The 12,479-nt window shown below is 50.1% G+C and overlaps 1 protein-coding gene across 1 annotated transcript; it reads left to right on the plus strand.

Annotated features, from left to right (window-relative positions):
* Positions 1-3,838: 3,838 nt before the first annotated feature.
* On the plus strand, positions 3,839-11,305 carry LOC110261434 (proproteinase E). The gene is made up of 8 exons (XM_021097838.2): positions 3,839-3,905; positions 5,092-5,177; positions 7,344-7,441; positions 7,566-7,700; positions 9,177-9,313; positions 9,678-9,820; positions 10,438-10,590; positions 11,288-11,305. Exons 1-8 carry the CDS (start codon positions 3,866-3,868, stop codon positions 11,303-11,305), a joined length of 810 nt encoding a protein of 269 aa, XP_020953497.2. The 5' UTR covers positions 3,839-3,865.
* Positions 11,306-12,479: the final 1,174 nt, after the last annotated feature.

Genomic DNA, 12,479 nt, shown 5'->3' on the forward strand with positions numbered 1-12,479 from the left:
GTCTCTGCCCACCCCAGGTCAAGCCCCGCCCTGCCCCTACCCTACCCCTGTTTTACCCAAGTGACTGAAATATTTCCAGCTGGTCTCTCTCGCTCTCACCCCACAATCCTTCACACGGTACCCAGGAAGAGAGGTTTTGAAAGTCTTATGTGAAATGCCCAGTCCTTCTCTTACTTACTCACTATCCCCTCCTCCCTCAAGCTTTTCTCCATGTGCTTAGCGTAAAGACCCAACTATTTAGCAACTGGACCTGCAAAGACATCCACAGGGTCTGGGGTCTGGCCTTCAACCACCTGTTTCTTTTTTGGGTCTTTTTAGGGCCACACCCACAGCATATGGACGTTCCCAGGCTAGGGGTCAAATCGGAGCTGCAGCTCTGGCCTATGCCACAGCCTCAGTCACTGGGGATCGGAGCCATGCCTATGACTTACACCACAGCTCACGGCAATGCTGGATCCAATGCTGGATCCTTGACCCACTGAGTGAGGCCAGGGATAAAACCCACATCCTCGGAGTTCCTGTCTTGGCTCAGCAGAAAACTAATCTGACTAGGATCTATGAGGATGAAGGTTCGATTCCTGGCCCAGCTCAGTGGGTTAAGGATATGGCGTTGCTGTGAGCTGTAGTATAGGTCACAGATGTGGCTCAGATCCCAGGTTGCTGTGGCTGTGGTTCAGGCCAGTGGCTACAGCTCCAATTCGACCCCTACCCTGGGAACCTCCATATGCCATGGGTGTGGCCCTAAAAAGACCAAAAAAAAAAAAAAAAAAAAAACCAACCAAACAAACAAAAAAAACCACCCCAAAACAAAAACAACCCCAAAACCCACATCCTTGAGGATACTAGATGGGTTCGTTAGTATTGAGCCACGACAGAAACTCCAAAAAGCTATTTTTTTTTTTTTTTTTATGACTGCACATGCAGCACATGGAAGTTCCCGGGCTAGAGGTCAAATTGGAACTGCATCTTTGACCTATGCCACAGCCAAAGCCATGCTGGATCATTAATCCATTGAGCTAGGCCAGGGGTTGGAACTGTGTCCTCTCTCACAGAGACTATATCGGGTTCTTAACCTGCTAAGCCACAGTGGGAATTCCCTCTTCTTTTTTCTTTTTTTGGCCATGATCACAGCATGTGGAAGTTCCCAGGCCAGAGATCGAACCTGCCTCACGTGAGCAACGGTGACAACACCGGAACCTTAACCCACTGCAACCGCACAAGAACACCTCTCTCTCTCTCTCTGTCTTATTCTCTCTCTCTAAACCTGGACTGTAGGTTAAGAGAATTGCATTAATTATAATACTCTGTGCCTGACATGCTATCACTAGTTCAGATATCATTAGTTTACTCTTGGGCCACTTTTATTATAGAATTACTTTATTTTATTTTATTTATCTTGCTTTTTTGGGCTGCACCTGCAGCACATGGAAGTTCCCAAGCTAGGGATCGAGTTGAAGCTGTAGCCACCAGCCTATGCCACAGCTACAGCAACACAGGATCCGAGCCACGTCTTCTACCTACACCACAGCTCACTGCAACACCGGATCCTTAACCCACTAAGTGAGGCCAGGGATTGAACTCCAGTCCTCGTGGTTACTAGTCGGGTTTGTTACCACTGAGCCACAATAGGAACTCCTTTATTTTATTATTTATTTATTTGTTTATTTTTCTTTTTAAGAATGCATCTGTGATACATGGAAGTTCCCAGGCTAGGGGTTGAATCAGAGCTGCAGCTGCCAGCCTACACCACAGCCACAGCAACACCAGATCCAAGCCCCATCTGCGACCTACACCACAGCTCACAGCAACACCAAATCCTTAACTCACTGAGCGAGGCCAGGGATAGAACCTTCGTCCTCATGGATCCTAGTTGGGTTCTTAACCTGCTAAGCTACAACAGGAACTCCCTTAGCTTTACTCTGCTTGTCTAGATGATGAAGAGAGACGGAAAGTTTGAATAATTGGCTCAGGATACTGTGTCAGGTTCTTAACCCACTGAGCCACAACAGGAACTCCTATACGGTTTTGGTTTTTTTCCTATTTTAGGGCCTATACAGTTATTTTAAACAATGCGGTTACCACCTGTAAAGCCACATCTAACATAATGATACAGATGAACATCAAAAGCATTATGCTAAGTAGAAGCATGCCCAGAAACATAAGATATACACTCTATACTTCCATTTGTCTGTAAAGATTCTAGAAAAAGCAAGACTAAAGAGACAGAAAGCAGATCACGGGTTGCCAAGGGGACCAGGTGTGCGGGTGGGATAGAATGTGATGAGGTGGGAAGAAAATTTCTTGGGTGATGAAAATATTCCTTATCATGACTGTGGTGGTAATTACATGACTGGGTGTGTTTGTCAAAAGTTATTAAGTTTACAGTGAAAGCTGGTGAATTTTATTGTATGTACACTAACTTCAGAAATGCTAAAACCAAAACAAAAACTACCAAAACAAAGCTAGAACCTCTAGCAACATCTAATCTATCCTCCTTGCCTCCACCCCAGGGAGGATTAATTTCCTATTGTATAAATATACTACACACATTCAGCCTTTTGCTTTCATGGACATATGTATTATTTCTAGGCTTTTGTAACTAAGGACTTTTTTTTTTTTCCTTTTTAGGGCTGCACCTGTGGCATGTGGATGTTCTAAGGCTAGGGGTCAAATCAGAGCTGCAGCTGCCCACCTATGCCGCAGCCACAGCCACACTGGATCTGAGCCACATCTGTGACCTACACCACGGCTTGTGGCAATGCTAGATCCTTAATCCACTGAGCGAGGCCAGGGATTGAACCTGCAGCCTCACAGAGACTATGTCAGGTTCTTACCCCACTGAGCCACAATGGGAACTCCCTGTTATTGACGATTGAGGACAAGGCTGTCAGGAACATTCTTGTGCATGCCTCCAGGGGCACGTGTGCATGATTTTCTGAAGGGTCCATGCCTAGGAGTGGAATTGCTAGGTGTGAATTCAGTGTCAGGCATCACCTCTTCTTTGAGCTCATCCCCTACTACGCTCCACTTTGACAACCATACTTCAGCCTCACTGACTTCCTCTCCTTGGATAAGCCAAGCCCATTCCAGCCTCTAGACCTTTGCACTTGCTGTCCTGTCCACCTGGAGGCTTCCCAAGGCTGGCTTTTATTTACCCTTTAGGATTCAATCGCACGCTACCTCCTAAGCCCAAATGTCACTCTCTCTGGTCCTTCATCTGAATGAGTTGCTCCCATTCCCACCCCAGGAACCTACATTTCTTAGCAGCTTTCACCACAGTCGGAAATAGCTTTTCTTTAATTTTACTGATTTGTCATTGTCTCCCCTACAAGCTCCCAGAAAATCTGGGACCATGCCTTGCTCATGACTGCATCCCCAAGAACATCCTAATATAGAGAAAGTGCTCGATGACACAGCATTTTTATTGAGGTGGATATTATATTAATCTTATGAGAGAGTTAAGAACCTTAAAGCTCAGAGAGGTTAAGTCGCCTGCCCAAGGATGTAGAGCTTGGAGATGGCAGAGTCGGAATTTGAACTCAGGTGCCTCGAACAATCCCAGAGCCCACGTTCTTGCTTGGAAGAGCCTGGCTTGTCCTGATAGGAACCTGCCTTCCCCTCCCGTTATCAGCTTACCATTCATTGCCACCTGTGCAGCCACACATCCGGGGAACCGTGGGTCCTGTTGTTTGCTATCACTTCCTGATCTGCGGTAGGTTAGGGCTGCGGCCTTGGACCATGGGAGACCTGATGTTCTGCCACCTGTTCCAGGAATGGGGCTCAGTCTGGCCCCCCACCACCTGCTTCCTTCCCTATATTAGAGCCCCAGGCTATAGATCTTTTTCCTATCGTCTTAAAACTCACGATGATCCGGCTGCTGAGTTCTCTCCTATTTGTGGCCCTTGGTAAGACCCCAGCCTGTGCGGCACTGCAGTGGAGTCTACCAGCCTGAGTGAACCCAATACCTGGTTCCATAGGCGAGGTCCCTGCTTATCTCTAGGGTATGACTGTGGAGGCTTTCGGCTTGGTGCTGGAGCAGGAGAATGGAGGAGAATGTACCAGCTCAGGAGGAAGAGTGGGGGACCCAAGGCTCTGGGCTGGGAGTCCTTGTTGGGGGCGGAAGACAGTCACGTAGAAAGGAGTGTAGGCTCTGTGGGTAGACTGCTTAGGTTGGAATTTCAGTTTTTCTGCTTAACCCTCCAACTCTCTTCTCACGATCCCTCTACTGCGCTCCATCTCCTGTGCTCTAGCCTTTTCCTGGTCTCTCTGTTAGATTACATTGCAGTTGTCACTCAGCATCCTTTGATGAATAGTGATTGACAGCCACAGATAATGTTTATTGACAGTTTACCATATACCAGGCAGAATGCTAAGGATTTTTTATTATATTTTCTTGTGTAATCCGAGCCACAGTACTATTATTATCCCCATTTTCAAATAGAGAAACTGGCCCTCAGAAGAGTAAGGTAGCCCATCCGAGAACCGGGGGCAGAACTGCACTTTGAATCTAGGCGGTCTTCCAAAGCTGCTACTCTTTTGGTTTTGTTTTGCTTTTTAGGGCGGCCCCTGCAGCATATGGAAGTTCCCAGACTAGGCTTTGAATCAGAGCTGCAGCTGCCAGCCTATGCTACAGCCACAGCAACACAGAATCCGAGTAGGGTCTGCAGCCAACACCACAGCTCAGCTCTTGGCAACACCGGATTCTTAACTCACCGAGCAGGACCAAGGATTGAACCTGCATCCTCATGGATACTAGTTGGGCTCATAACCCGCTGAGCCACAGCAGGAACTCCCCAATGCCGCAATCTTCATGACAATAGTTGTCATTTCTCAAGAACTCATTGGGTGCCGGGCACCGTTCTAAGTGCATCAACACAAACCCTTCATTCCTGCCATGGAAGGAAGCGATGTGGAAACCCCTGATCTAGTCCAAATGCTCACTGTTCATATGTGTCTACTGGGGTCAGAGAGTGAAAGGAGTTTGTATGGGTCACACAGCTTGTTTGTGGCTCAACTAGGTAGGACTGGGAACCAGGCCTCTTCTTCGCTCTTGGGGACTCTCTGGCATGACACTTCTCCTTTCCCCTCTAGCCTCGGGCTGTGGCCGACCTTCCTACAACCCCGCCTCCCGCGTTGTCAATGGGGAGGACGCGGTCCCCTACAGTTGGCCCTGGCAGGTAAGAGCAATTCCAGCTGTACTATTTCCCACCATGGGCTCCGCACTCCATGCTCTGATTGCAAGGCATATCCGGTGTCGGCTCCCTTGCTTTGCTTCCAGTACCCACTTCAGCTTCCAAAAGCCAGGAAATCCTTGGACAGTCTACTTCACATGAAGTTTTGCCCATTCAATCTGTAACTCTCGATGGGCTGTTTGCAAGTTAAAAGTAGAATCTGGGGAGTTCCCACTGTGGCTCAGTGGGTTAAGAATCTGACGAGTATCCATGAGGATGCCGGTTTGATCCCTGGCCTGGCTCAGTTGGTTAAAGGATCCGGTGTTGTCACAAGCTGCAGTGTAGATCTCAGATGTGGCCTGGATCTGATGTTGCTCTGGCTGTAGCATAGGCTGGCAGCTGTGGCTCTGATTCACCCTCTAGCCTGGGAACCTCCATATGCCACGGGTGTGGCCAAAAAAAGACCAAAAAAGGGAGTTCCTGTCGTGGCACAGTGCTTAACGACTCTGACTAGGAACCAAGAGGTTGCGGGTTTGATATCTGGCCTCGATCAGTGGGTTAAGGATCCGGTGTTGCCGTGAGCTGTGGCGTAGTTGCAGACGCAGCTCGGATCCAGCGTTGCTGTGGCTCTGGCGTAGGACAGCAGCTACAGCTCCAGTTGGACCCCTAACCTGGGAACCTCCATATGCCGCAGGAGTGGCCCTGGAAAAGGCAAAAAGACCAAAAAAAAAAAAAATACATATATATATATATATATATATATATATATATATATATATATAATCTGGGAGAAGTTCCCTTGTGGCACAGTGGGTTAAGGATCAAGTGTTGTCACTGCAGCTTGGGTCACTGCTGTGGCAGGGATTCGATCGGTGATCAGGGAACTTCCACATGCCCCAGGTGAGGCCAGAAAAAAAAAGAAAAAAGGAATCTGGGAAGAGGGTAATGTTTAACCCAAGGGTTGGTGCATTCATAATGGAATTTCAGCACTACTTTTTTTTTTTTTTTTTTTCCTCTCTCTTTATGGCTACGCCTACGGCATATGGAAATTCCGAGGTTAGGGGTCAAATCAGAGCCATCAGCCATGGTCTATGGCACAGCAATGCCAGATCTGAGCCGCATCACAACCTATGCTGAGGCTTGCTGCAACGCCAGATCCTTAACCCACTGAGCAAGGCCAGGGATCGAACCCACATTCTCATGGATACTAATCAAGTTCTTAATCCGCTGAGCCACAACGGCAATTCCCAGCACTATTATGTTTAAGAAGGGAGATTTGGGGGACCCATTTCCAGACTCCTCAGTTATACAGCAGGGCTATAAGCTCTGAGAGTAATAAAGGGATAAAGGGGTTTAGAGAGCTCAGTGGACAGAGGCACAGAGGGCTTGACTCATTGCACTAATGCAGTAGCCACTAGCCATAAGTGCCCACTTAAATTTAACTTAATTAGGAGTTCCCGTTGTGGCACAGCAGAAACGAATCCAACTAGGGACCTTGAGGTTGCGGGTTTGATCCCTGGCCTCGATCAGTGGGTTAAGGATCCGGCGTTGCCGTGAGCTGTGGTGTAGGTTGTAGATGTGGCTCGGATCCGGCATTGCTGTGGCTCTGGTGCAGACCCGCAGCTGTAGCTCCGATTAGACCCCTAGCCTGAGAAACTCAATATGCCGTGGGTGCGGCCCTGAAAAGACAAAAGACAAAAGAAATAACAATAACAATAAATTTCATTTAATTAAATAAAATTCAATAATGTTACAAAATTCAGTTGCTCAATGCTAACCACACTTCAAATTCTCAGTAGTCGCATGTGGCTAGTGGCTACCATCCTGGACAGCCAAGATATAGAACATTCCCACCATTGCAGAAAGTTCTATGGGAGGGCACTGATCTACAGCTGGGGTCAGCTAACTTGTGTAAAGGATGAGAGAGAAAAGATTTTGGCCTTTGTTGGCCATGTGGTTTCTATTGAAATCTCTTAATTCTGCCTTTGTAGCATGAAAGTAGCCATAGATGGTACAGTTGTGTAGGTCGGGCACTGCACATTTCCAGAGGGTGCCATTCTGCATGAATGATGCCCTCTAGAATTGAACAGTGTCCAACCTATACAGCCACGGCTAGCCACACTCATATGGGGTCCCAACCACTCCTTGTGGTCCTCCCTCCCTTGCCACCAGGTCTCTCTGCAATATGAAAAGAACGGAGTCTTCCAGCATACCTGTGGAGGCAGCCTCATCGCCCCTGACTGGGTCCTAACTGCAGGCCACTGCATCTCGTGAGTTCTTTCACTTGCCCCTGTCCCTGTGTGAGACCAGGCAGGTGGGGGGGGCAGTGGGGAACTGAGGGAAGGGACGGTGGGAGGCTAGTCAGGCCTAGACTGATGTCACCTCCACCGGCAGGAGCTCCCTGACCTACCAGGTGGTGTTGGGCGAGTATGACCGCTCTGAGAATGAGGGCTTCGAACAGGTGATCCCCATCAATGCTGGGGACCTCTTCGTGCACCCACGCTGGAATTCCAACTGCGTGTCCTGTGGGTGAGTGAACTCTCAAGCCTGGGACCCAGGGGTCCCTCTACTGGTCGCTCTGGGACCCAGTACTGATTCAGAGAAGACTCCCAGGGACCGTGGGGCTGGACCAGCAACCTGAGGTCCCAAAGCTGAGGGGAAGAAGCAGCAGTGCCTCTGAGGATCATCTACACTAAACCTCCCAAACCTCTCTCCCTAGAGAGGGGACAGCAGGGCCCAGGGAGGGTCAGGAACTCCCCCAAGTCCACTTGGCTAGTTGGCTTCAGAGTCCAGGACTCCTCTGGTACCTCTTCTCCCAAATCCAAGGGCTCCTCTGTTCAACAGACATTCATCCAGAGCATCCTGGACTCCTGGCACTGTTGGGCCAAAGGAGGAGCACTGGACTGAGAGTCAGGCTCCAGCGCTAAGTCGCTATGTGGCTTGGGCAAGTCACTGCCCTTCTCTGGACCTGAGTTTGACCACTTATAAAGGGTGACCTTCTGGGCTTCCTGGGTTGCAATGAAGCTCAAGGAGGCATTTGTTGGTTGAGAACACAAAATAGAGCTCCTTAAGTCTCTCAAGCATATGCAAAATTGTGTCTGGGTAGCTGGGCATTTTTTTGATGAGAGGGGTCAGAAAAGGAGGCAGAATCCCTGAAAGTGCAGTGCAGGAGTGAGGGACCATCATGACCAAGACCTTGACCCATCCTCACGAGGCTCATGGGATCAGTGTAGAGAAAATTGGCCCTGATGCAATGACTTCAATGACAAACAGGCAGCTGAAGAAAGAGCAGTTGTTCTCGAAATGTGGTTCCACGGCAGCAGCATTGCCTGGGAACTCATTAGAAATATGAGTCCCAGAGTTCCTGTCGCGGAGCAGCTGAAACGAGTCAGACTAGTAACCATGAGATTGCATGTTCAATCCCTGGCCTTGCTCACTGGGTTGAGGATCCAGTGTTGCCATGAGCTGTGGTGTAAGTCGAAGATGCGGCTCGGATCCCACATTGCTGTGGTTGAGGCGTAGGCCGGCAGCTGCAGCTCCGATTAGACCCCTAGCCTGGGAACCTCCATAGGCCGCAGGTGCAGCCCTAAAAAAGCAAAAAAAAAAAAAAAAGAAAGAAAGGAAAGAAGGAAGAAAAAAAGAAAGAAGGAAAGAAAGAAAGATAGATGAGTCCCTGGGTCCCTCTGGACCCACTGCCTCAGAAAACTCTGGCATGGGCTCTAGCAACCTGGGTTTTAACAAGCCCACCAGTGATTTGGACTCAGCTGACGTGTGAGAACCACAGGTATAAAAGCTGAGGACAGTTACGAAGACTAAGGGTCAGCATGGGTGGAAGGGGCCAGGAGGTCTTCCTAAAGTTTCTCAGCAGTAAAAACGCATGGGATCTGGAGGGAGGGGGGCAGTGAGCCCACCCTGGAGGTGAAATATCCCCACCAAAGCTGGGGGGTAGGGCTTGGCCTCGCTGGAGGACCAGGCTACCTGTGATTCTTCTTCCCTCCTCCCCAGCAATGACATTGCCCTCGTCAAGCTCTCGCGCAGCGCCCAGCTGGGAGACAAGGTCCAGCTGGCCTGTCTCCCTCCCGCCGGTGACATCCTGCCCAATGATACCCCCTGCTACATCAGCGGCTGGGGCCGTCTCTACAGTAAGTGCTGACCCCTTCAGCAGCCGCAGGGACAGTGGGCGGGAAGACAGAGCCTGGGGCTCAGGGGCTGAGGACAACACCAGGAGCATCCTTGCATTTTTCTCTCATTCCTCCTCCAGCGCCAGCCTTCTCCACCCGCCCCGCGCCCCCCCATCCTCCCAAACACACATGTGTTCCATGGACTGTTTTTTTAGTGTCGTCAGTGTGCCAGGTTCTGGGAGCATTCTAATGGACAAAGCAGGCAGGACCACATACCCTGGTGGGAGAAGAGTTCCCATCAGACTAGAAGTCCCCCGCCCCACTCTGGGGCTCCCAGCCCTGACTCCCAGATCGAGCCCTGACTCAGCGCTCTCTATTCCCGCAGCCAATGGGCCACTCCCGGACAAGCTGCAGCAGGCTCTGCTGCCCGTGGTGGACTACCAGCACTGCTCCAAGTGGGACTGGTGGGGCAGCACCGTGAAGCAGACCATGGTGTGTGCCGGCGGGGACATCCGCTCTGGATGCAATGTGAGTCAGCTCTTGCTGAGCTAGGGCAGGGCTATAGCCACTCTGCGGGGTGTGCAGGGCCCGGGGTAAGGCTGCCAGCTGCCTGAAAGGCAGAGGAGGGATCCGTTCCACCTCCAGGCCAGGCAGGACATGGAGGGAGTCTGTGCCACCCAGACACACAGCCCTGGTCTCTGGGCTCGAGTCCCAGCTCACACACTAACTTGATCTGGGGCAGGTCACCGTCCCTCCCTGCTCCTCACCCCATCAGTACAGCAAGGGATGTTGACACTGTGCCCTCTACAGTCACCTTCAACTCTGGGATTCTGAATTTATAATTAAGCAATACTATCATCGCAGCATAAATGAATAGGAGTAATAATATTAATAACTAACTGGGGTACTAATAATGGGAACTGCCGTTCACGGATGGCTTCTTCTTTACCAGGCATTGCGCTATGGTCGTATATTTACCTTCTCATTTTATTCTCAAAAGATCCTATCATATGGACAGCATTCCCCTTCACAAAGGAGCAAACTGAGGCTCAGAGAGGTCGAGTCACGTGGGGGTTCCTCAAAATCCACAAAGTCAGAACCAAGTCCTTAAAGCTCAGCCCCTCGGTGCCCTCTGACCCTTCCAGGGTGACTCTGGAGGACCCCTCAACTGCCCGGCAGCAGATGGCTCCTGGCAGGTCCACGGCGTGACCAGCTTCGTTTCTGCCTATGGCTGTAACACCCTCAAGAAGCCCACAGTGTTCACGCGCACCTCAGCCTTCATTGATTGGATTGAAGAGGTGAGCAGGGCGGGGCCAGGGCTCCATGTTCCCCGGGGTTGGGGCGGGGAAAGCAGGTGCTGATCCTAGGACGTCAGTCCTGGGAGGGGCCCTTGGAGACATCCCAGAGGGGCTTGAGGATGTTTTCTACTACAGGATGGTCCTGAGAAGCTTAAGGGCTTCTGGGGGGAGCTCTGAACCGCTGCTGAGTTTCCTTATTTCAACAAGTGTTTATGAAGTGCCTCCTCTGGTCCAGGTCTTTTCTTGTCATGAAGGATAGAGTGGAGTTCCTGTCATGACTCAGTGGTTAACGAATCCAGGACTAGGAACCATGAGGTTGCGGGTTTGATCCCTGGCCTCGCTCAGTGGGTTAAGGATCCAGCATTACCCTGAGCTGTGGTGTAGGTCACAGACTTGGCTCAGATCCCGTGTTGCTGTGTCTGTGGCATAGGCCATGCAGCGGTAGCTCCAATTTGACCCCAAGCCTGGGAACTTCTATATGCCATGGGTGTGCCCCCCCCAAAAAAAGTCCCGTGAGTTAATAAGTGTGATTACCCCAGCATACAGATGGGGAAACTGAGAATCAGAGAGGGCAAGTCACTCTCCCAGGGTCACACAGCCAATGAGTGACATGGCTGGGAGTTGTACTCAGTTCCACATGGTTTCAGAAGCTGTGCTCCTGATTAGACTCTTCTGGTTTTCCCCTCTCTTTTTTCAGATCATTGCAAGCCACTAGAACCATGGCTGAGGTGGCAGTGCCCATCTACGCTCTTTGTAAAAAATAAAACCCTCTCAGAAAATTCCAACTTGAGTCTTTCTTCCTTCTTTGATTTACCTCTTCCTCTCCGGTCTGTTTCTAAAATCTTAGATGTTGGATTTCCCATCGTGGCTCAGTGGTTAACGACACTGACTAGGAACCATGAGGTTGTGGGTTCGATCCTGGGCCTTGCTCAATGGGTTAAGGATCCGGTGTTGCCGTGAGCTGTGGTGTAGGTCGCAGGCGCAGCTCAGATCCCACATTGCTATAGCTGTGGCATAGGCCGGCGGCTACAGCTTCGATTCGACCCCTAGCCTGGGAACCTCCATATGCCCTGGCAGTGGCCCAAGAAATGGCAAAAAGACAAAAAAAAAAAAAAAAGACAAAAAAAGAAAAAAAAAAAAGAAAATGAGAGAAGAAAATAAGAGAAAAAATTGAGGCCCAGAGAGAAGGGAGTTGATGTCAAATGACCAGCTGACCCAGTTTACCTGGGACCGAGGGGACAGGACACAGGATTTTGGGTGGTTGAAACTGTGGAAGTTGGTCACCCTGTATAGCCACACGCACAAGCACTGCCTTTACAATGCAGCGCCCCCCACCCCCGCCAAAAAAGTGGTAGAGTCCAAAGAAACACTGTGCTTGCCAATCCCTTGGGAGGTTCCTGGTGGAGTGGGAAGGGCTGTGCCTTTCTGCTTCCATTGATGGGCTGGGGAGGGAAGACTGTGGTCATTCATTCATTCAACAAGCATTCATTCCTTCTTCCCAAGGACGGCTCTCACAGGGGGAAGACAATGTGGTTCCTGCCCTGAAATGGCTCATTCTTCAGATAGAAATGAGTATCTGGGAGTCATTCATTAAACGATTACTAGACACTTTCTTTGTTGAAAGTTTAGGGCCAGGAGGACAGAGGAAGTAGGACAAACCTCAGGGAGAGTCCTCAATATGGGGGGGGGGGCAGTGGAGAGCAGATGCACACATAATGCTGAGACCAAGTCGGAGCCCCGTGGGCCATTGCTGAGGTCCCAAACCTGCTGCCGTGCCACCAAAGGCAACACAAAAACAACAGAGTTCTTTTCCTCACGTTTCTCCTGAGTACCATGACAGTAGACATGTCCCCACAAGGACACACTTTTTAATACGAACACTGTTCCAT

The sequence above is a fragment of the Sus scrofa genome, chromosome 6 (assembly GCF_054392235.1).
Source record: "Sus scrofa isolate SSC_HxYL_T2T_F1_AM1 chromosome 6, Sscrofa_HxYL_maternal_Yorkshire_Landrace_v2.0, whole genome shotgun sequence".
In the NCBI taxonomy this organism is placed as follows: domain Eukaryota; kingdom Metazoa; phylum Chordata; class Mammalia; order Artiodactyla; family Suidae; genus Sus; species Sus scrofa.